General features: G+C 40.2%; 1 protein-coding gene across 14 annotated transcripts in view; it reads right to left on the minus strand.

Annotated features, from left to right (window-relative positions):
• Positions 1 to 23,898, minus strand: part of plcb4a (phospholipase C, beta 4a) — a 568,665-nt gene that overhangs the window by 95,251 nt on the left and 449,516 nt on the right. For all 14 annotated transcript variants that reach the window (XM_072265513.1, XM_072265516.1, XM_072265515.1 and 11 more), the window contains 4 exons: positions 21,186 to 21,274; positions 12,722 to 12,872; positions 8,125 to 8,174; positions 5,865 to 5,930 (listed from right to left, as the gene is read on the minus strand). In XM_072265513.1, coding sequence (XP_072121614.1) covers positions 5,865 to 5,930; positions 8,125 to 8,174; positions 12,722 to 12,872; positions 21,186 to 21,274 — 356 coding nt within the window. The remainder of the gene's footprint in view (positions 1 to 5,864; positions 5,931 to 8,124; positions 8,175 to 12,721; positions 12,873 to 21,185; positions 21,275 to 23,898) is intronic.

Here is a 23,898-nt window from a genome sequence, read left to right on the forward strand (position 1 = left end):
GTCTTTGCAGTATATATTACATTTTCAACATTATTTTGGATGTAGGGCTGATCCTGAAATCAATTATCTTTTCTTCTTGTTTCTGACATTGTCCTGATTCCACATCCAAATGAGCAATTTGCTTTTTTACCATACGTCCTATCTGGAGTCCCTTCATTCCAGTTCCCATTGCCATGCCAAATTAGTTTAAATCCTTCCCGACAGCTCTAACAAACCTGCCCACAAGACTATTGGTCCCCTTCTGGTTCAGGTGCAACACATCCATTTTGTACAGATCCCACATCCCCCAGAAGAGAGTGGGGGGTCATGATGTAATATGACCATGCTACTTTATCTTACCAGGGTAATGTATGTGGATGGAACCTCTGGATGCCACAAGATGACTGAGTGACACCGCAGGGCCTTCTCTGCCATTCCATGCCATCCTCATACTGCAGGACTTCTCTTGCTTACCACATCTTAACTCTGTGTACATCTTGTCTCATCCCTCTACAAATACAACACCTTTGACTGGAAGTTCCCCCGTGCCAGTAAAGCACTCCGGATGCCTTTGATAGAAGCTGCACACCTTTCCTAAACAACGTGTTCACCAAGCTACTTCTCAGCAAACATTTGTGTGCATATGTGTACTCCTGTCTTACCATAATGCCTTCGATTGACATCTTAAACTAAACTTCAAGCTTCTCCATTTGGGAAATTTGCATCTTTGTTTTCACATTTCTCCATAGCTATCCCTCCCACTCTCTCTGTACCTTTTGCTGGCCTCTGTAGTCCCCAGCAACTAGAAGCACAAACGCAAGTAAGATCAGAGTATCTAATACATCTGAGATGATGCCTGTGGAATGTGATGTTATGCATTTTGGGAGTACATATGAGGCTAGGACATGCAAAATGAAAGGTAAGGTCCTAAGTAACAAAGGGATGACAAGCAGATAAGTGATGAAGAAGGCATATGGACTAATATTTTTCATTTGATAGGGCACTGAGTCCAAGAGCAGTGAGGTTATTGGACATAGTTCTGCTGCACTAAAACTGGATGTGGAGCAGAGTAAATGATGAAATCTGCTGTGCAATGCTGGTGGCATCTTTACAGCTAGTGGCTGTTGTTCCTCAGGGACACTTTAGGAAGGGTAGAAGTTGGACGATCATTGTAGTCAAAGTAGGAACAAAATGACAGGGAAGAATGAAGCAGATGATCCCAAGATCTGGCACTGACTCCTGCTGGGACTGAAAGTGCAGGTATCTACCCCTATTGGACTTCTGCATATCGCTACAGTGGGCTTCTTTATCTTGGGGGGAAAAATAAACAGGTTCATAGCACAAGGATATACAATCTGTAAAACATGATCTGAATAACTTTACAGGCAATTGTGCATCAGACAGTTATATACCATGTAAGGTCACTGTTCTCTCTTTGAGCCACAAACTTCAATGATATGCCATTAAAATACTTAATAGAATGTAAAAGAGAGTCTATTGTAAGTGAACACAGTGCATTATTGAGAGGTACAGGTGCTTCTTTTCATTTTCCTTCACCTGGTAACATGATCAGCTATTTCTAGCAGTGAATGCAGATGATGAGGTATCTGATTACAATGATCATGTGCAGTGGCTGAAGAACAAAACTGAGGACCTGAGGGCAAGATTGCTCTATCGAAGGGAAATGAGAGATTGTTGTGTTCTATGTTTAACTGAGACGTGGCTTACTCCCAGAATGCCAGATAGACAATCAGACCTGAAGGCTTCACAATTGACAGGGTGAACCAAACTGCTGATTCGGAAAAGGCAGAAGATGGAGGTGTGTGTTTCATGATAAACTCTCGGGTAATGCTCTGATGTGGCAGTTTAATCAAACTCATGTTTCCCCGACCTTGTACACCTAACAGTTAAACGTCGTTCATTCTATTTTTCCAAGAGATGATGCCATAACCAAACAAGAAACAATCCACCCCAACTTATTTCAAATCATAGTTAGGGACTTAATAAGGCTTGTTTGAAGAAATCCTTGCCCAATTACCATCAGCATATAACCTGTAGCATGAGAGGTCCCAACACATTAGATCATAGCAATGTTAAGATAAGGAATGCCTACCATTCCATGCCCAGATTGTACTTTGGGAAATCTGATCACTTGTCTGTCCTTCTCCTATCTGCATACAGGCAAAGGCTAAAGAGCAAGGCTCCAGAGATTAGGACAACAGAGAGGTGTTCGGGGGAAGGCAGAGGAGTGGTTATGGAATTGTTTCGAGTTGGTGGACTGGGCCATATTCAAGGACTCATCTGTGGATCTGAAAGAATACACTATGGTTGTCATGAACTTTATAAAAACTGTTGTATTCGAGCGTGTCCCTACAAAATCCTCCCCAGTCAGAAGCCAAAGGTGACCCATGAGATCCACAATCTGTTGTGGGACAAATTAGAGGCATTCAAGTCTGGAGCCCAAGAAGATTACATCCAGGTACAATCTCCAGAAAGTCACCTCACGGGCAGAGTGGCAAATCCGGACTAAACTTGAATCAATGAAGGATGCTCAACAGTTGTGGCAGGGCTAGAATGCTACTACCTCTTATAAAGAAAAATCAAATGACATAGGTGACAACAGGGCTTCACTTTCAGATGTGCTCAATACCTTCTATGCTCACTTTAACCATCAAAACATGGAGGAATCATCATGAACTCCCTCAGACCCTGGACGATTCTGTGATTTCAGTCTCTGAGGTCGATATGCAAGCATCCTTCAGGAGGGTGAAACCACGAAAAGGTCCGGCCCAGATGGAGTTCCTGGCCAAGTACTAATGACCTGTGCTGATCAATCGGCCAGACTGTTCACTAATATTTTTAAGCTCTTGCTTCGGTAGTCTGAGGTACTCACCTTCTTCAAGCAGGCTTCAGTTATATCGGTGCCTAGGAAGAATGTGGAAACCTGCCTCAATGACTATCATCCTCTAGCATCTACATCCATAGTGATGAAGTGTTTTGAGAGGTTGGTGATGAAACATATCAACTCCTGCCTGAGAAATGACTTGGATCAGCTCCAATTTACCTACTGTATAACAGGTCCACAGCAGATGCCATCTCACTGGCTCTTCACTCAACTCTGGAACATCTGGATAGCAAAGATGCCTACATCAGGATGCTGTTTATCAACTACAGCTTGGCATTCAATACCATCATCCCCTCAAAACTAACCAATAAGCTACACACACGAAATTCTGGAGGAACTCAGCAGGCCAGGGAGCATCTGTGGAAAAGACCAAAAAGTCAACGTTTTGGACCGAGACACTTCATCAGGACTGGAAAGGAAGGGAAGAAGTCAGAATAAGGTAGGTGGAGGAGCGAAAGTAGTACAATGTAGCAGGTGATTGGTGAAACCCGGAGAGGGGGAGGGGGTGAAATAAACAGCAGGAAAGTTGATTGGTTAAAGAGATAAAGGACCGAAAAAGGGGCAATCTGATAGAAGAGGGCAGAAGACCATAAAAGAAAGGGAAGGGGAGGAGCACCAGAGGGAAGTGATGGGCAGGCAAGAAGGTGAGAGGGAGAAACAGATATGGGAATGGTGAAGGTATGGTGGTGCAATTACCAAAAGTTTGAGAATCAATGCACATGCCATCAGGTTGGAGGCTACCCAGACAGAATATAAGGTGTTGCTCATCCAACCTGAGTGTGATCTCATGAGGAAGCCATGGATTGACATGTCCGAATTGGAATGGGAATTAGAATTGAAATAGGCAGCCACAGGGAAATCGCGTTCTTTATGGTGGATGGAGTGAAGGTGCTTGATGAAATGGTCTCCCAATCTACATCAGGCCTCACTGATATACAGGAGATCATATCAGGAGCAGCAGATACAGTAGGTGACCACAACAGACTCACAGGTGAAGTGTTGCCTCATATGGGAGGACTGTGTGGGGCCCTGAATGGTAGTGAGGGAGGAGGTGTAGAGGCAGGCGTGGCATTTGTTCTGCTTGCAAGGATAAATGCCAGGAGAGAGATCAGTGGGCAGGGACGAACGGACAAGAGAGTCGCGTAGGAAGCGATCACTGCGGAAAGTGAAAAGTGGAGGGGAGGGAAAACCATTGGAGATGGTGGAAGTTATGAAGAATTATGTGCTGGATGTGGAGGCTTGTGGCATGGTAGGTGAGGACAAGAGGAACCCTATCCCTGGAGTGGCGGCAGGAGGATGGGGTGAGAGCAGATGTGCACAAAATGGAAGAGATGCCAATGAGGGCAGTGTTGATGGTGGAGCTACCCTCACCCACATCTCTTCCATTTTCAGCTTACTTTCAAGGACTCTTCATCTCACATTCTCAATATTTATTGCTTATTTATTTATTATCATTATTTCTTTATTTTTGTATTTGCACAGTTTACTGTCTTTTACACACTAGTAGAACACCCAGTTGGTGTGGTCTTTCATTGATTTTATCATGGTTATTGTTCTAATGTGGATTTTATGAGTATGACCCCAGGAAAATGAATCTCAGGGTTGCATATATGTGCTTCCATAATTAACTTATCTTGAACTTTATCCCTGTTCTTCTGTTGCCCTGTGTGGGTTGCTCAAAGTCAAACAATGCTTTACTTCTCTGCATGCCTTCCTCATGCAGCATTTGTTTTCACTACATTGAAGGACACTGGGGCACGCTGTCCTCCCATGAAGCCAGCAGTCATTTACTTCTGGGAATTTTCTTTTCTGTCCCAATAGCAGTGTCAGTGATGCTTTCCCCTAGCCTAAAAGGCTACTGCAATGCACTACTTCCCAACATTCCACTCTCAAGGACAAACTTTCGCCAAGTTCACCTGAAACATTAACATGAGTGCTGACCCATGAAATTAAAGCAAGGTCAGCACTCGGTGCTATTTAGACATGATTCATGCTTGAAGTGTCTCTGCAGTACCATTGTTTGTCACTATGACTGAGAAAATCTGGACTGCTCCTCAGACCGTTGTTATAACAAATGCATAAACCTTTTCCTTTTGTCATTAAATCTAACTTCTACACTGTAATATTAAGCATTTACAGTCACAGCTTTCAGCCTTCAAATCCATGTTAATAATGTTCATAGTGAATGGCCCTGAAGGTCAGCACATTCACTCAGTGAATAATCTTCCAACAGAGAATAAGGAGGATCCCAGCTCAATCCACGATCTGTAACTTGATCTCATTTAATTCAGGTAAATGGATTAAGATACCAGAAAAAGCTCCTCTGTACATTTATAATAAAAATATAGAAAATCTGCATTACTGTGATAAAGCAAATAGAGCCTTGTTCAAAGGACAGGCCAGAACACTGCAGCATTCTCTCAGCACTTCATCATGCATTCAACTTCCTCAACTGGCTTTGGAAAAGATTGGGAGGCAGTTGGAGGCCAGCTGATGTCAAAACCTTGAGGTACGGAACAGATGGGTAAAGTTGGAAAAATAAAATTAAAAAACATTTGGTCTAATATTGCTTTAAAATCTTTTATCCTTTGTTCAAGTTATTGCTAGCTAGAATTAAGTACATGACAGAATTGGTCGCTTGAATAAATGCAATTGTGACCTAATACATTTTTTTCTGCTGCATGAAACACCTTTTATTAACGTTGAAAAGCTGATGAAAATGTTGATCTTATTAAACGGATATCCAAGTCTGATTTTTATCACTGGTTCACAGTGCATCTGCTCAGCAATACATTAAAACACTCCGGCATAGATTGTGACGTCTAGGTATATTTCTCAGCGATGTACAAGTGCTCCACACTGTTTGCGGTCTACACATGCACAGGTGGACTTTTACATACCCCAAAAAAGTGCAACAAATGGCAGCCAGCAACACCTACAAACTTTGTATGCGAAAGAAATATTAATGATGCATACATACCTTGGCATGCCTTTTCTTTAATGCACTCAGCTCTTTTTGTTGTTTCTTCTGCAGTTTTAAATAGGCCTACAATAACAAATAATGAAACAATTTGTTTGCAGTTGAAAAAGGAACATAATCACAATGAGAATCCCAGATTATGTCCTTTTTCGATTTAAAATGATCATAATCCATTATTCCATTGCTTTGTTGTAACAGCAACCTAATTGTTTTTATGCTTTCCTTTGCAAACTGGTCATTATTTTCATTTTATTCACTGCACACAAAAATGACAAGGTTATAAAAAAGGACATGCAGTTTTCTTTTTACCTTTAACAGTACTGACAGTCTTAATGAGCTCTATGTCGTTCTAACCAATAGCCTGATGCATATTTTCTTCACATTGAGATACAAAAATAAATATTATTACTGCAAGGATGCTTAAACCTTATTGCATGAGCCCTAAACCAATAAAGATTAAAACAAGAATACAAATTTACATGTATAAACAAAATGCCCTCAGTATGTCTTTTCCACTGGTTTCTTCCTTACCCTATTAATAACTATTAACCTACTCCAACCCAATTCCTCATTCTGTAAAAAAAATTAATCATTTTACCTCCATAACCCTATTATACATTAAATTTTACTGAATAAAATGAGCAACAAAACTCATGCTCTCAGCCTGCATTGGAACAAGCAATCTATTCAACTGAATTATGATTGACCATGTTTTGTCATGTAAGGCTGTGACATGCATCAGCCAGTAAAGTAACTGGGAGAGTGACCCATGTAATTGATGTTAACCAGATGATTAAGGGTACATTTAATATGAGTAGTTAAATGTATAGAAAACAAGAGAGAAAGGATTGGTGATTTATTCTGATAGATTCAGATGAGAAAAGATGGGCGCTAAAATGACCAGAACAGATTTGTTGTGTTGAAAGACCTGCTTTGGTGCTGTACATCCTAAGTGATTCCCTGGAAACAAAATCTCCCTCTTTTTTTGTCAAGCCTACTAAAAGATGGTTTTCTATTTCAGAGAACAATTTTCTTTCAGATCTTCCCAACATCACTTTGAGGTAGGATTAAAGGGTAGGAATTCAGAATTAGGTAAGCATAAACCAAACACAGCGCAGAATAAATGGCAGCTTGCCAACAGCGGAGAAAAATTATGTGAAGGCTTGCAAAACAAATTATATATACTAAATCACAGATCCTTTCTCTCTTGAATATACTGAGCCATTTAGGTCACATGTGATCTTAATCATCTTAATGACTGGTTCTGGCTAGAATCAGTCATACGGGTTACTTTCTCAGACAATGCTCAATATAAATGAGCACGTGGCATAGTATTAAACATTCCTCAATAGTAACTACACTTCAAAAGAACATGATTGGCCTTGATACTCTGGAACTATAAGAAGCGCGAGGTCTTAAGTTGGGAATCTCCCATGATCTTGAATACTGCAGCAGCATCAATAGTTTAAACTTTCCATATGGCGGATACCTGTATCTCTACCGCAATCAATACTGAGATCATCAGCCCTGTGATCTCTAGCCAAAACTCGAAGTAACTTGTTTCCTCTTTTGATGTTCAGAATGCTAACTTGCCACTCCATTGGCTTCTCTAGGTTTTAAATCCTGACCAGCACTATATAAATCATTCCAAGAGATTATTGCCTCAACTTTCATAGCCTCAAGACAACATAAAATGAAGTCTGGACAATAGCATTCAATTTTACTTTGTTTTTGTGCTTTAATGAAGACCCACTCTCTGACATGAAGATTTTATGATACTGATTGAAGATGGAAAAATATTGCATGATTATCAAGAAAGAGAACCTTTTGATCATTTGCTCAGTTTATATGATTAACAGTTTAGCACCACCCACGAGGAAGGTCACAAATTTCAGATTATTTACAACATTTGGCTCTCTGTATTTGACCTGTGGCCTGTGCTTTGTGCAAAAGTCACATCAGGGATACATTAGGCCTTGGTGCTTCCTTTTGAGAAGTTATATCTAATAAAATATGTATTTCTGTTTGGTAACATTCAATTATCACAGATCCAGCCGTACTGTGATGCCACAGCCACGGTAAATGTAACATATTGCCTCTTGACACAGAGAAGTAATAGATCCTTGACTACTAACAGTTTGATAGGAGATGCTCCTGTTCATTGGATTGGTGCTCAGCGAGGCAAAAGGAAAGGTATCATGTGACATATTAATATAACATCAAAATAATTGTAGTTTCTAAAATATTGCATCAAAATTACCTTCATTTGCTTTAAATCCTCAATATTCACCTGAGGTACCAGTGTTATATCTGGGAGGGATGGAGTGGTGGGAGGGGAAAAAAAAATCAAACACTCATTATTAAGCACATCTAAAACACTTTCTCAATTATATTAACAATTAAATTAGACTGCATTGCAAGGATATAAAAGACTTACTTATGATATTAAGATATTTCATGGCTAACAGTAAGTGCACTTGGGAAATTAAGGATGGAGATCAGCAACCCATAGGACTCATGTTTACTTCTGTGGTGCTCACCTGGATTAGAGCTCAACCTTCCAAACTATGTGACAATATTAATAACTTTGTTGGAGTTTGGCCACTTAAACTCAGGGAGTTGCTTCATGCTGTTTTACATTTAAAATATTTACATATAGTTACTTATCTACCCGGGAGATAAAAACATTGTATGTTTTGTTTTCCAGGTGAAATATTTTCAATTACTTATTTCCCCCTATTTTATCTGTAGTAAAGAATTCAAAAGGTATGTGAAAATTATAAGCACCTGAAATTGGTAAGCATCCTGTAACGTCTTCTAATATTTTCTAATAATCTTCTATTAATTATATAATAGTTTAAATACTAGCTACACACACCATTTTGTTGATCAGAGGTCTATGAATTCTGAAATTGAAATAGGCTGCACTGTAACTATGCAACCTTTCACAAATATTCTGAACTGTGTTTGGTCACCACAGCTACAATGGTGGTGCCAAAGACAGCTGTGGGCATTTATATTAACTTTTATACTGGAGTGGTTGTAACAGTAATAGGCAGATCGCACAAGCATCTCATAAGCCAGTTATAATTGCCACTGTGAGTAAATGAGCCAGAAAAGGATCCAGTTTTGCAACATCTTTTCCACTGTCTTCTGGTCAAATAATAATATCTAACCCATACTTAAAATTATTAAACATAGAACAGTACAGGCCCTTCGGCCCACAATGTTGTGCCGACCCTTAAACCCTGCCTCCCATATAACCCTCTACCTTAAATTCCTCCATATTCCTGTCTAGTAGTCTCTTAAATTTCACTAGTGTATCTGCCTCCACCACTGACTCAGGCAGTGCATTCCATGCACCAACCACTCTCTGAGTAAAAAACCTTCCCCTAATATCCCCCTTGAACTTCCCACCCCTTACCTTAAAGCCATGTCCTCTTGTATTGAGCAGTGGTGCCCTGGGGAAGAGGCGCTGGCTATCCACTCTTATCTATTCCTCTTATTATCTTTTACACCTCTATCATGTCTCCTCTCATCCTCCTTCTCCAAAGAATAAAGCCCTAGCTCCCTTAATCTCTGATCATAATCCATCCTCTCTAAACCAGGTAGCATCCTGGTGAATCTCCTCCGTACCCTTTCCAATGCTTCCACATCCTTCCTATAGTGAGGCGACCAGAACTGGACACAGTACTCGAAGTGTGGCCTAATCAGAGTTTTATAGAGCTGTATCATTACCCCGTGACTCTTAAACTCTATCTCTCAACCTATGAAAGCTAACACTCCATAAGCTTTCTTAACTACCCTATCCACCTGTGAGGCAACTTTCAGGGATCTGTGAACATGTACCCCCAGATCCCTCTGCTCCTCCACACTACCAAGTATCCTGCCATTTACTTTGTACTCTGCCTTGGAGTTTGTCCTTCCAAAGTGTACCACCTCACACTTCTCCGGGCTGAACGCCATCTGCCACTTCTCAGCCCACTTCTGCATCCTATCAATGTCTCTCTGCAATCTTCGACAAATCCTCTACACTATCCACAACACCACCCACCTTTGTGTTGTCTACAAACTTGCCAACCCACCCTTCTACCCCCACATCCAGGTCGTTAATAAAAATCATGAAAAGTAGAGGTCCCAGAACCAATCCTTGTGGGACACCACTAGTCACAACCCTCCAATCCAAATGTACTCCCTCCACCACAACCCTTTGCTTTCTGCAGGCAAGCCAATTCTGAATCCACCTGGCCAAACTTCCCTGGATCCCATGCCTTCTGACTTTCTGAATAAGCCTACTGTGTGGAACCTTGTCAAATGCCTTACTGAAATCCATGTAAATCACATCCACTGCACTACCCTCATCTATATGCCTGGTCACCTCCTCAAAGAACTCTATCAGGCTTGTTAGATACGATCTGCCCTTCACAAAGCCATGCTGACTGTCCCTATCAGATCATGATTCTCTAAATGTCCATAGATCCTATCTCTAAGAAACTTTTCCAACAGCTTTCCCACCACTGACGTAAGGCTTACTGGTCTATAATTACCCGGACTACCCCTACTACCTTTTTTGAAATAGGGGACAACATTTGCCTCCCTCCAATCCTCTGGTACCATTCCCGTGGACAATGAAGACATAAGGATCCTTGCCAGAGGCTCAGCAATCTCTTCCCTCGCCTCGTGGAGTAGCCTGGGGAATATTCCGTCAGGCCCCAAGGACTTATCCGTCCTAATGTATTTTAACAACTCCAACACCTCCTCTCTCTTAATATCAACATGCTCCAGAACATCAACCTCACTCATATTGTCCACACCATCATCAAGTTTCCTCTCATTGGTGAATACCGAAGAGAAGTATTCATTGAGGACCTCGCTCACTTCCACAGCCTCCAGGCACATCTTCCCACCTTTATCTCTAATTGGTCCTATCTTCACTCCTGCCAACCTTTTGTTCTTCACATAATTGAAGAATGCCTTGGGGTTTTCCTTTACCCTACTCGCCAAGGCCTTCTCATGCCCCTTTCTTGCTCTCCTCAGCCCCTTCTTAAGCTCCTTTCTTGCTACCCTATATTCCTCAATAGACCCATCTGATCCTTGCTTCCTAAACCTCACGTATGCTGCCTTCTTCCACCTGACTAGATTCTTCACCTCACTTGTCACTCATGGTTCCTTCACCCTACCATTCTTTATCTCCTCACTGGGACAAATTTATCCCCAACATCCTGCAAGAGATCCCTAAACAATGACCACATGTCCATAGTACATTTTCCTGCAAAAACATCATCCCAATTCACACCCGCAAGTTCTAGCCTTATAGCCTCATAATTTGCCCTTCCCCAATTAAAAATTTCCCTGTCCTCTCTGATTCTATCCTTTTCCATGATAGTGCTAAAGGCCAGGGAGCGGTGGTCACTGTCCCCCAGTTGCTCACCCACTGAGAGATCTGTGACCTGACCCGGTTCGTTACCTAATACTAAATCTAGCATGGCATTCCCCCTAGTTGGCCTGTCAACATACTGTGACAGGAATCCGTCCTGGTCACACTTAACAAACTCTGCCCCATCTAAACTATTGGGACTAATCAGGTGCCAATGAATATTAGAAAAGTTAAAGTCACCCATGATAACAACCCTGTTATTTTTGCACCTTTCCAAAATCTGCCTCCCAATCTGCTCCTCTGTATCTGCTGCTACCAGGGGGCCTATAGAATACCCCCAGTAGAGTAACTGCTCCCTTCCTGTTCCTGACTTCCACCCATACTGACTCAAAAGAGGATCCTGCTACATTACCCACCCTTTCTGTAGCTGTAATAGTATCCCTGACCAGTAATGCCACCTCTCCTCCCCTTTTCCCCCCTTTCTATCCCTTTTAAAGCACTGAAATCCAGGAATATTGAGAATCCATTCCTGCCCTGGTGCCAGCCAAGTCTCTGTAATGGCCACTACATCATAATTCCATGTATGTATCCAAGCTCTCAGTTCATCACCTTCGTTCCTGATGCTTCTTGCATTGAAGTACATGCACTTTAGCCCTTCTACCTTACTATCTTTACATCCTTTATTCTGTTTCTCTTTTTTCCTCAAAGCCTCTTTCTATGTTAGATCTGGCTTTACTCCATGTAGTATACTTGCAGTTCTCGCATGACCTTTATCCTCCTCCACCTCACTATCTGCTCTAACACTCTGGTTCCCCTCCCCCTGCAAATCTAGTTTAAACCCCCGGAGCAGCACTAGCAAACCTTCCCGCAAGGATGTTAGTCCCTTCCAGCTCAGGTGCAACTCGTCCCATCGGAACAGGTCCCACCTTCCCTGGAACAAGGCCCGATTGTCCAGAAACATGAAGCCCTCCCTCCTGCACCAACTCCTTAGCCACGTATTTAGCTGCATTATCTTCCTATTGTATTGAACTGTGGTTAATGCCGTGAAGGAAACCAATGCAGTCATCTGTTTGAGTGATGATTCAGTGTAGGTAAGTGTAGATATATATTTTAACATGATGGCAGAATCAAGAGAAAGCTCCATTCAACATTTTGCTGTAACAGATCACTTGCTTTTGTATTAGCTTGGGTCTTGGCTTGCTGGAAAATCAATGGAAAATTCAGGGCACTTAGTCTGAAATTTTAATTGTCTTCGGAGTCTGGTGGTAGCTATATATAAATACTCTACAGAAACGCAGAAAATTGAGTGAAAAGTATCTGGACAATGGACCATTTCCCAAATCTGAAGGTAAAAGGAATATTATTGCCCAGAAGTCCTGCTCAATATTCACAGTCATAATGATGATATGTTTTAATCTAAGAGCGTACAAAACAATTGATGATAAATTCTTCAAAGATAGATTACTCTCTTGGTTGTCACCTTTCTTAGCATCATTTCCAACCCCTTGGCCAGAAGTCGAGTTCTGCCTCAGTTCTGAGCTGGTTTGTGGTGTTACACTTGCTTTGGTGGTATTAGTTCTCCCTTTTTTGTCATTTTTGGTGTTGTCATTTGGCACATCCGCTATATCACTCTAGAAATTTAATCAGACAACATACAATATGTGATAAAACAATAGATATATTTGACGAAGATATGTTTCCAAAACGTGCCTCCTCAGAAACTGAGGAATAATCTACACAGTTTATCACTTCACATGAAATCAAGGCCTATGACACCAGTTGCTCTCCGTTTATTACAGTTGACAGGGAAAGCATTCAAAGCACATTAACCCATACAAGTACCCTCAGCAGGAAACCTGACTCAAAAAAATCTGCAGATGCTGGAAATCCAAATCCCCATCTTTTAACTCAAGCACCTCACACCTTCCCTCTCAGTCCTGAAGAAGGGTCTCGACCCAAAACATCAACTGTTTACTCTTTTCCATAGATGCTGCCTGCCTGCTGAGTTCTTCCAGCATTTTGTTGGTGTTACTTAGGAAATCTGACTGTTTCCTGTCCTGCTAGTTACCCAACAGATTCAGAGATACATAGGTTCTGTAAGGGCAAGAAAATGCTCAGATGTCTCATCAATGTTGTTTAAATGGTTCAAGGTACTTGAACAGCAGGTCTGCTCTCTGTAACATATTGCCTTTGGAATTAGGACTCATTGCCATTGCTATAGGGCTTAAGGGATAGTGCATTTTGTCATCAGTAATGGTAGCTTCATGAAGCAAGTGGTCCACATCTGGCTGCCATCCATTTATCTTGATGTGCCATTTTGCATGTCTCAGAATGTAAGAGCTAATGCACAGTAACTTGCAACCTTGAATTGAAGTGGATTACTTTCAGCAGAGATTATTTACCATTTATTCATCCATAAGTTCTAGTCCTGAATATTCAAAGCAGCCAATTAGGATATTTCTCTTCTTATCAAATTCAACTTTTTCCTGAAAATGTAAACACTTTTGACCTAACCTTTGGTTCTACCTTGTTGCCTACTTTATAATTGCTCTGTACTGCTCTGTAATATTGCCTTCCACTCATATGTTCAACTCTTTCTGATTCATTCACTTAGCCCCAGTGACCTGAGCACACTGACGGTGAAAAAGGGATTTTATCCATGCTTACTTCTCTCTAGATTCCAATTCCAACCCCAGCTTCGGCCACTGCCCCTGTACGACTATGCTTGTCCTGCACTTGCTTAAAACCTTTTGTTCAAGTACTATAATGCTATTGGTTAGACTCCTCAGAATTCATTTTTGGTACTTTCTTTCTCTTTTTTGACATCCATACCCTGACCTTCATTAACATTAGCTATGGACACAAATTGCTTATCTAACACAAGGCCATCAGATATAGGGGCAGAATTAGGCAATTCAGTCTATCAAATCAGTTTTGCTATTTCATCATGGCTAATTTATTTCCCTTTCAACCCCATTCTCTTGCCTCCTCCCCCTAACTTTTGACACCCTCATTAATTTAGAACCTATCAACCACTACTTTAAACGTATCCAATAACTTGACCTTTGCAGCCATCTGCGGCAATGAATTCCACAGATTTATCACTCTCTGACCAAAGAAATTCCACCTTATCTCTGTTCTAAAGCGACATCCTTCTATAACATTATAACATTGTTATACAGGTGCTGGAAGCTTTTAGCTTGGAACCTATGTTCCCTCTAAGCTGTGTGCATGCACACATGTTTTTCAACCAGCGCACAAAGGAAATTAATGTGCGCACAAAAGGTTAGTTACCTAAAATAATGCAGTAATTAATTATACTTATTGAAAATAATCTTTTAGCTAAATGTTTCCATTAACTAGTTAGTCAGTTTTTCAAATACCACAAGGCACATCACTAATTTACGTCACCTCACCTTTCCTGTTCCAGTTTGTACAGCTGCATCACGGCGGCAGCCACTTTTGGCGGACAGTGTTCATATCGTAAAGTTTACAAAGATCTATTTCAAATTCTGTAGATAGCTTACTATATTTTTATTGACAAAGATCAGTCAAATGACCCTGCGGCTAAATACTGTCACAAGAAATTGATAAACATCACATACAAAGTAGCTTTACAGGTTTTAAGTGATATCTCTGATGAACTGGCTGCACTGTGCAAGATTCTGCAAAAGAGTGGCCTGACACCGATTGATTCACTTCATATTGCGCAAGGCAAAATTAACAAGATAAGAAAGCAGTATCTGGGAGACAATGTTTCGGGGAGTGACAAAGTTAAAGTTTTGCTAAGCCAACAACGTGAAGAAAACGTCACAAGTTCGCTGTTGACTTTTATAAATAGTCTTTCTGTTCATTTACAAGAAAGGTTTACTGAAGATGAGGTGCAAGAATGGTCAGCTTTTGATTTCTCCGCAATTGCAGATTATAACTTCACATTTGGCGAAGAACAAGTTAATGCCTTATGTCTAAAATATCGTGATTTTCTAGCTGAAAATACTGTAATAGTTAGACAGTTAAATGATTTCAAATTTTCTGTGCAAGAAAAAATTAAACCCAAACTAATTTCTAACTTTGCTCAAACTGTGGCATTTGTACTTCAAAATGAACAGTTTTGCGACTTTGCACAGTTGATGGACATTGGGGGAAACTTTCTTGTGTCTAGTGCGGACTGTGAGCGAGGTTTTAGCCTAACGAATCAACCAAAAACAAGCTGAGAAACCATTTAGGTGAATGTTATTTGGATATGTTAATGAGAATCAAAAGCTATCAAGTGGATGGAAGTTCTATTAGCCTAGAGTTTACAAAGAATGGGTAAATGCCAAAGACAGGACAGAGAAAAAATAACTGAGTGACTTAAATATGTATGTTATTTTGTTGTTATTCTGTGCAGTTCTACGTCAAGTATTTTGTAAACTTACATAAACTGTGCCATGTGCGCATTCAGTGCGCACATACTTTTGTCACAGGAAAAAAATATGCACAACCTAAGATTTTTGTACACACTGACTACTAAAAATTAGAGGGAACATTGCTTGAAACCCAACAGAAAATAAAGGCAGGAACTGCATTTAGTCTCTGGCTAAAATCTCCATGCTCTTGCCATTAATCCTATACTCCTATCTGGTTCCATCTTAAAGTTGAGTTTAACAGCTTTGATCTTCTACTTGTCGGAGCTGAGCTGAATACCACAGTTCCTTTTCTGTATCAAGATCACCTGTCTACATCCCCAAAATCCCTGTTTGTTCTAACCAATTCCTTAGAAGACTGCTGCCAAAGTACTCACCCAATTTGTTTTACTAATGTACTTCCACTTTTCAACACATCAGTTTTTGGTCTACTGACTATTCTTTACTTGTAAGTATTGCCATGTTTTATTAAATATAATAAGTACAACTACAAGCTCACTGATCATGTTGATAATCCATTCATTAATGCAACTGAAAAAAAATCTCAAACTTCTCCTCTCCCTCTGGCGCCAAAACATTCAGATTGGCAATCCACATTATTTGTTTTTTCTTCTCCAACTCCTTTGCCTCCTTACTTTATTCAACCCCTTTAAAATGTACTTCAACTTCAAAAGCAAATTTACCTCAGATCCAACTGTTTTATGACCAGACTTTTATTGCCTCTTCTGACATTTATACAAAAGGCTCAATGCCCACTCCTTTTGATTTTCTTTGTGTGTAACCTTTAAGTACCTTTCTAAGTTATGTGCATTTTTAGTGGTAAGTTTTTTCATGACCAGGTACAATAGAGATGCAAGGAAATAGTGTACATATGTTCCTTCCATCAATATACAATGGATTCTAGTTATTAGTTAATCAGTTAATTGGGGAGCACATTATATGGGACCACTCTTAAAGAACAAAAACTAATTAAAAAAATAGCCAGGATTCCTTTTCTTTTTGTGGAACACCATGCTGCTTAATTGGGATGGTAGACTGCTGCTGAGCAGTTTCTAACTAGCATCAGTTGTGTGAACTTCCGTGGCCTTTAGACACTAGACCGTGCTTAGAGTGAAAAGTTTTTAAATAGCATCATTTGCTTGTGTTTGTGACCAAAAAGCAGTGACTTTTGTCATTACTAATTAGCGAGAAATAAGCAGCAAGACAATTTAGAACTGTTTTGCTCACTGGAGTTTCAATCATTCAGGCTTAGAAATGCCAGAAACGGCCGGGAGTGAGAATGAAATGATTTCACTAATTCAACAATTTTGGAACTACAAAGGATTTGACGGTATTGATAATCATCTTGAATGTTACAATAAAAATGGAGGATATAATCATCAAAAGCATTGTATGAAGGCGGTCCATTATCTGCACTAGGTATCTGGGATAATTATCTTCATTTACAGTCAATCAAAAGAACAGGCAGCGTCTTGGTTGTCTGGTGCGTCCGACGACAACAGTGAAAGCTGTGTGGGAGAGCTTTAAAGTGGAAAAGCTGTTGAGCTGGGACAGTTCCATGCTAGCAGCCTTGGAAGTCCAGATCCAGGGGTAGAAGCAGTCATCACAAACTGGAGTCTTCCTTGGTAACATGTTGATGACTATTCCTTCTTCTGTGTCTTTTCATGCCTTCACTCTCCTCAAAGTGTTGCAGTACCACCTTCTTGGCCATTGGATCTCACTGTTGATCTCATCCGCCCAGTCCGCCAGAGCTAACTTCACATACTAGGACAGGCCTGTCCCCATTTCGTCAGGGTAAGAGGCCTGCCTGTCAAAGCTGTGCACCAGGTTGTGATCATTGTTGCTTACAAACGGCTACTTTGAGCCACAGGTGAGAACTGACTGTCCAGTCAGGACCAGAGATGAGTAAGTGGCCTCAGAATGGACACAACAAGCCCCTTCACCAAAGGTGCGCCCCCTCCCTGAACACCCTATACATGGCAGTGTACGTTAGATGAATGCCTCCGTCAATAACTAATAGGAACTAATGCATAGTTTTATAGTACTGTAGTAGCATTGGTCGTGTTCTAATTAATTCTGCATTTCAGTTAAATACATAATTTGCTACAGAGTTAAACAGTAGTTTGTCTTTTTTAAACGATTTTACCTATTTCCATGAAACTTAAGTTAATCGAAGCAGCCGCTTAAATGGGCCAAAATGTACTGGTCCCCATGTCCCAATTAACCATAATCCACTATATTTGATATACTGGTTGGATAATAATGTAACTGTCATAATGATAATTAATGAATCAATTGCTCCACCAATTAATTGCAACCTGGCAACAATGTTGATTTAGTTAGTCCTGCAGAGAAATATTTCAAAACAACTGAACTCAAAGTGTATGAGAGAGTTCATTGTGTCAGTATTGTAAATGAATGCAAATAGATCTAGTTGGAATTTAACATTTCCTTGAGCCCCATGAAGATAAATTTATTTCTTGCATTTTTTTTTTGTCTTTCTCTTATCCAACAAATCATGTTCAGGCATTATTCTGGGACAGTCTGCAGTATCGTACCCTGGAGACCATTTCTCTCACAAGAATGATAGTCAGGTTGAGGAATGTCAACCAGAGATCAAACGTACTCCATGTTGTGCAGGAGCCAAAGCAGGGAGAAGAGGTAGCTGTATTTTTTTTGTTTGAACATCATTAGTTTCTTCCTTTTATAAACTGTGACTAATCAGCAAATAGCAATGAAATCTTAACTGGACTGTGAGAACAAACTGCAAAATCTGTGGATTTTATAATTTATAAATATACTGTAACTCCACAGCAACAGCTCTTTGCAATTCCATCAATAATTATATCATTCACATTGTTATTCCTCTCCACGCCTTGTGGTGCATCCGTGGCAACATTGCCAATGCTTTAGCACTTTGTCTGTTTTTAATGAGGCCGAGTTGCTAACTCAATGCTCAGCCCAGCATGGATGGAAAGCGTGCAAGGAGCTGGCTGGATTTGAACCGGGACCACTCGTCTCAAAGTCCGGCACTGATGCCACTACACTACTAGCTGGCAAACGTCATTCACATGACACTATCAAATTTGTACTGCATTGTAGTTTGGTACAACTGCAAATGTACCACAATGGCATCTAGAAGGTAGATAAGAAGAATATCTAACCATTATGACCCTTTATGAATATTTAACCATTATGAAAGCTAAAATCTTTAATAAAAAGATTTGACTTTTGTTCTTCAACATATTGAATTGATACTTGAAGGCAAAGTGAGTGCATTTTCTTTGTCTAATATACAGTGCTTATAAAAATATTCATCCCCTTTGGAAGGTCTCACGTTTTATTGTTTTGCAACATTGAATCACGGTGGATTTAATTTGGCTTTTTTTTTGACCCTGATCAACAGAAAAAGACTCTTTCATGTCAAAGTAAAAACTGATCTCTACAAAGTGATCTACATAAATCACACATATAAAACACAAAATAATTGATTGCTTAAGTACTCACCATCCCCCTTTAATTTGACACACCAAATCATCACTGGTGCAGCCAATTGGTTTTAGAAATCACATAATCAGTTAAATGGAGATCTGTTTTTGGAGAGCTGTGTGCAGCCAACTGATTGTAGTGAAAAAATACACCTGTATCTGGAAGATCCAACTGCTGGGTGGATCTGTATCCTGGCAAAAACAACACCATGAAGACAAAAGAACATTCCAAGTAACTCCACGAAAAGGTTATTGAAAAGCACAAGTCAGGAGATGGATACAAAAAAATTTCAAGTCACTGAATATCCCTTGGAGTACAGTTAGGTCAATCATCAGGAAATGGAAAGAATATGGCGCAGCTGTAAATCAGTCTTGAGCAGGCTGTCCTCAAAAACTGAGTGACCATGCAAGAAAGGGACTAGTGAGGGAGGCCACCGAGAGACCTACGACAACTCTGGAGAAATTACAAGCTTCAGTGATTGGGATGGGAGATACTGTGCATATAACTGTTGACTGGGTGCTTCATCAGTCGTAGCTTTATGGAAGAGTGGCAAAAAGAAAGCCATTGTTGGAAAAAAAACTCACATGAAATCCTGGCTAGAGTTTGCCAGAAGTCAGCTGGAAGAAGGTTCTATGATCTGATGAAACCAGCATTAAGCTTTTTGGCCATCAGACTAAACGCTATGCGTGGCATAAGCCAAATGCCATACATCATCAAAAACACACTATCCCGACTGTGAAGCATGATGATGGCTGCATCATGCTGTGGGGGTGCTTCACTGCAGCAGGCCTTCGAAAGCTTGTGAAGGTAGAGGGTAAAATGAATGCAGCAAAATATAGGGAAATCCTGGAGGAAAACCTGATGCAGTCTGCAAGAAAACTGCGAATTGGGAGAAGATTTGTTTTCCAACAAGACAATGACCCCAAATATAAAGCTAAAGCTACATAGAAATGGCTTAAAAAGAACAAAGTTAATGTCCTGGAGTGGCCAAGTCAGAGTCCAGACCTCAATCCAATTGAGAATTTGTGGCTGAACTTAAAAAAAGCTGTTCACTCACGACCCACATGCAATCTGACAGAGCTTGAGCAATTTTGTAAAGAAGAAAGGGGAAAAATTGCAGTGTCCAGATGTGCAAAGCTGATAGAGACCTATCCACACAGACTAAAGACTATAATTGCTGCCAAAGCTGTATCTACTAAAAACTGACTTGAAAGGGGTGAGTTATTATGCAATCAATAAATTCTGTGTTTAAAAATTGTAATTAATTTAGATCACTTTGTAGAAATCTGTTTTCACTTTGCCACGAAAGAGTCTTTCTTGCTGATCAGTGTCAAAAAAGCCAAATTAAATCCAGTGTAATTCAATGTTGTAAAACAATAAAACATGAAAACTTCCAAGGGAATTGAATACTTTTTATAGGCGCTATGTAAGACCATAAGATATAGGAGCAAAATGAGGCTATTCAGTCCATTGGTCAGCTCCACCATTTGATGATGGTTGATGTACTTTCCCTTTCAACTCCATTCCCCTACACTCTCCCTGTAATCTTCGAAGCCTGACTATTTAAGGACTTGTCAATCTCCACTTTAAATATATCCAATGATTTGACCTCTATAGCCACAGATTCTACAGATTTGCCACCCTCCGGCTAAAGAAATTCCTCCTGATCTCTGTTCTAAAGTGACATCCTTCTGTTCTGAGGCAGTACCCTCTTGCCCTAGGCTCTCCTACAACTGGAAATATCTTCTCCATGTGCACTTAATCTAGGCCTTTCAATATTCAGTAGGTTTCAATAAGATCTCCCTTCATTCTTCTGAACTCCAGTTGAGTACAGGTCCAGAGCCGTCAAATGTTCCTCATACCTAAACTCTTTCATTCCCAGGATCATTCTTGTAAATCTCATTTTATAAGATAAAATTATTTGGTGACTTTCATTGGCTTATAGCAACAGTTTCGAAAATATAGCTTGTTCAAATATTCCAAATGAAAGAAAATATACTTCTTGCTAATCAACTGCACAAAAAATAATATTTAAATATTGTTACATACAGTTTCAATTCCCATAGCCCTCATTTGGTCAGCCCTCTTTTCCATCACAGACAAAAATTTCTTCGGATCTGACAGAGCATCAACGATATCTATTGGTGACAGAAGCACATAAAGGCAACTTAAAAAAAGACAATTTCTATTGTTGAAGCATGCAAATTAAATACAAAAATTACTTAACATCTTTCATGACCCCTGGATGTCGCAAAATATTTCATAGATATTTCAAATGTATTCATTTTTGTAATTATTTCAAGCCCCACAAACATCCACATAATATTTGTCAAGGGAAAAAAATGATGGAAAGGTTAGCAGTGATACCTTGCAGATCAAATTAGTTTATTTTATAGAATGCAGTACACCTTCCATATTGACCTGGACTCTCCACCTAGATTTTGTTCCTACGATGCTGGAATGGGATTTGAATATACAATCCTTACAACCGAGTGCACAACCCAAGACTTCGGAGCGGCCCGGCAGTACAGCACTATGACAGCACAATGCTATTATATCGGCAGCAACCTGGGTTAGATTCCCTCTGCTGTCTATCTGTAAGGAATTTGTATGTTTTCACCGTGACCATGACGGTTTCCTCTGTGTGCTCCGGTTTCCTCCCACATTCCAAAGGCATGGATTAATTGGTTACATGGGTGTAACTGGACAGTATGGGGTGGTTGGGCCTGTTACTGTGCTGTATCTCTAAATCTAATTCAAATCAACATACAATTCTGGAAACCAAACAAACATTATTGAAAAAACCCACATGCACTGTAAATAGATCTTAAAGCATAGGTATAAAGATTTATAAAGGTATTTCAGAATATGGTTAGTAGTGATGGGGTGCAGGTTGAAGAAATATTGAAGTAATTAAAGATAGAGGAATTCTTGGAGGTACCTTCTGAGATGGTTGAAGAAAATGAGAATTATGGCAAGGTCTTGTGAGCATTTAACAAAAAGTAATTTTTAAGCACTTGGCTGCTGTGATATTGATAAGCCAATATATTGAATTAGGACAAGGGGTATTGCAACACAGAATATGGACAACAGAGATTCACAGAAAGCAGAATGGGAGGCTGGACTGGCAAACACTAGCAGTGACCAAGTTTGACATTAAGGTAGCATTTGGATAGAGAGTCGTATCAAAGAAGCTTGATAAAATTAGCCAATGGGAACTGAGGACTTCACTTTGCAGGGACAAACTGTATGTCCTACAATGTACGTTGGTTATGGGTACTGAGGGTCAATTCATCCCTGCTCTTTGATTTCCACTTGGTCTAAATCCTGTAACTCTCTATACAACATCACTGTGAGAATAAATTAGGTTTCGCCATCATTTTCTCAACAGTAATTTGGGATGGACTTGTCAGTGAGCTCTGCAATCCACAGATACTGTAGATACACTTTTATTGACCCAAACTGCAATGTGCCCATTCCCATTCAATAAATACAGCAAATATATAATCTGCACAAAAGTTTTTCTAAACTGCTGTGTTTGTTTTACAGAACACAAGCACATCATTACAAATAAAATAACTAACCTGCTTAGCTAAATATTCACATGGCTGATTTAGCAAAGATCATACGTAATTGACTCAAGTACACAACATTGCTTATTTCCATTTGCATTAAGTTAATTGGTCATAGCTGGATGGTGATAAAAATGCTACAAGTACTTTAGAATGCATGACAAGTGAAAAGATAGAATATGTTAATTTATTCACGGTGTTGTAGTACATGGAAACAGACTCTACAGTCCATCAAATTTGTATCAATCATCAAGCAAGCATCCATTTATACTAATCCAATACTATATTTATATTTGTTCTACATTCTAATCCATCCCCACTACCAACACCACCCCTCCCAAGGTTCTTCCACTCACTTACACATGGAGCTCAATTTACAGATGTCAATTAAACTATCAGCCTGCACTTCTGCAAAAGGAAACACAGAAACATAGAACATAGGTGCAGGAGTAGGCCATTCGGCCCTTTGAGCCTGCACCGCCATTCAGTATGCTCATGGCTGATCATCCAACTCAGAACCCTGTACCAGCCTTCCCCCCACACCCCCTGATCCCTTTAGCCACAAGGGCCATATCTAACTCCCTCTTAAATATAGCCAATGAACTGGCCTCAACTGTTTCCTGTGGCAGAAAATTCCACAGATTCACCACTCTCTGTGTGAAGAAGTTTTTCCTAATCTCGGTCCTAAAAGGCTTCTCCTTTATCCTCAAACTATGACCCCTTGTTCCGGACTTCCCCAACATCGGGAACAATCTTCCTGCATCTAGCCTGTGCAATCTCTTTAGGATTTTATACGTTTCAATAAGATCCCCCCTCAATCTTCTAAATTCCAATGAGTATAAGCCTAGTCGATCCAGTCTTTCATCATATGAAAGTCCTGCCATCCCAGGAATCAATCTGGTGAACCTTCTTTGTACTCCCTCTATGGCAAAGATGTCTTTCCTCAGATTAGGGGACCAAAACTGCACACAATACTCCAGGTGTGGTCTCACCAAGGCCTTGTAGAACTGCAGTAGTACCTCCCTGCTCCTGGAATTGAATCCTCTTGCTATGAATGCCAGCATACCATTCGCCTTTTTCACCACCTGCTGTACCTGCATGCCCACTTTCAATGACTGGTGTATAATGTCACCCAGGTCTTGTTGCACCTCCCCTTTTCCTAATTGGCCACCAGTCAGATAATAATCTGT

Source organism: Mobula birostris, chromosome 8, assembly GCF_030028105.1.
Source record: "Mobula birostris isolate sMobBir1 chromosome 8, sMobBir1.hap1, whole genome shotgun sequence".
Taxonomy (NCBI): Eukaryota; Metazoa; Chordata; class Chondrichthyes; order Myliobatiformes; family Myliobatidae; genus Mobula; species Mobula birostris.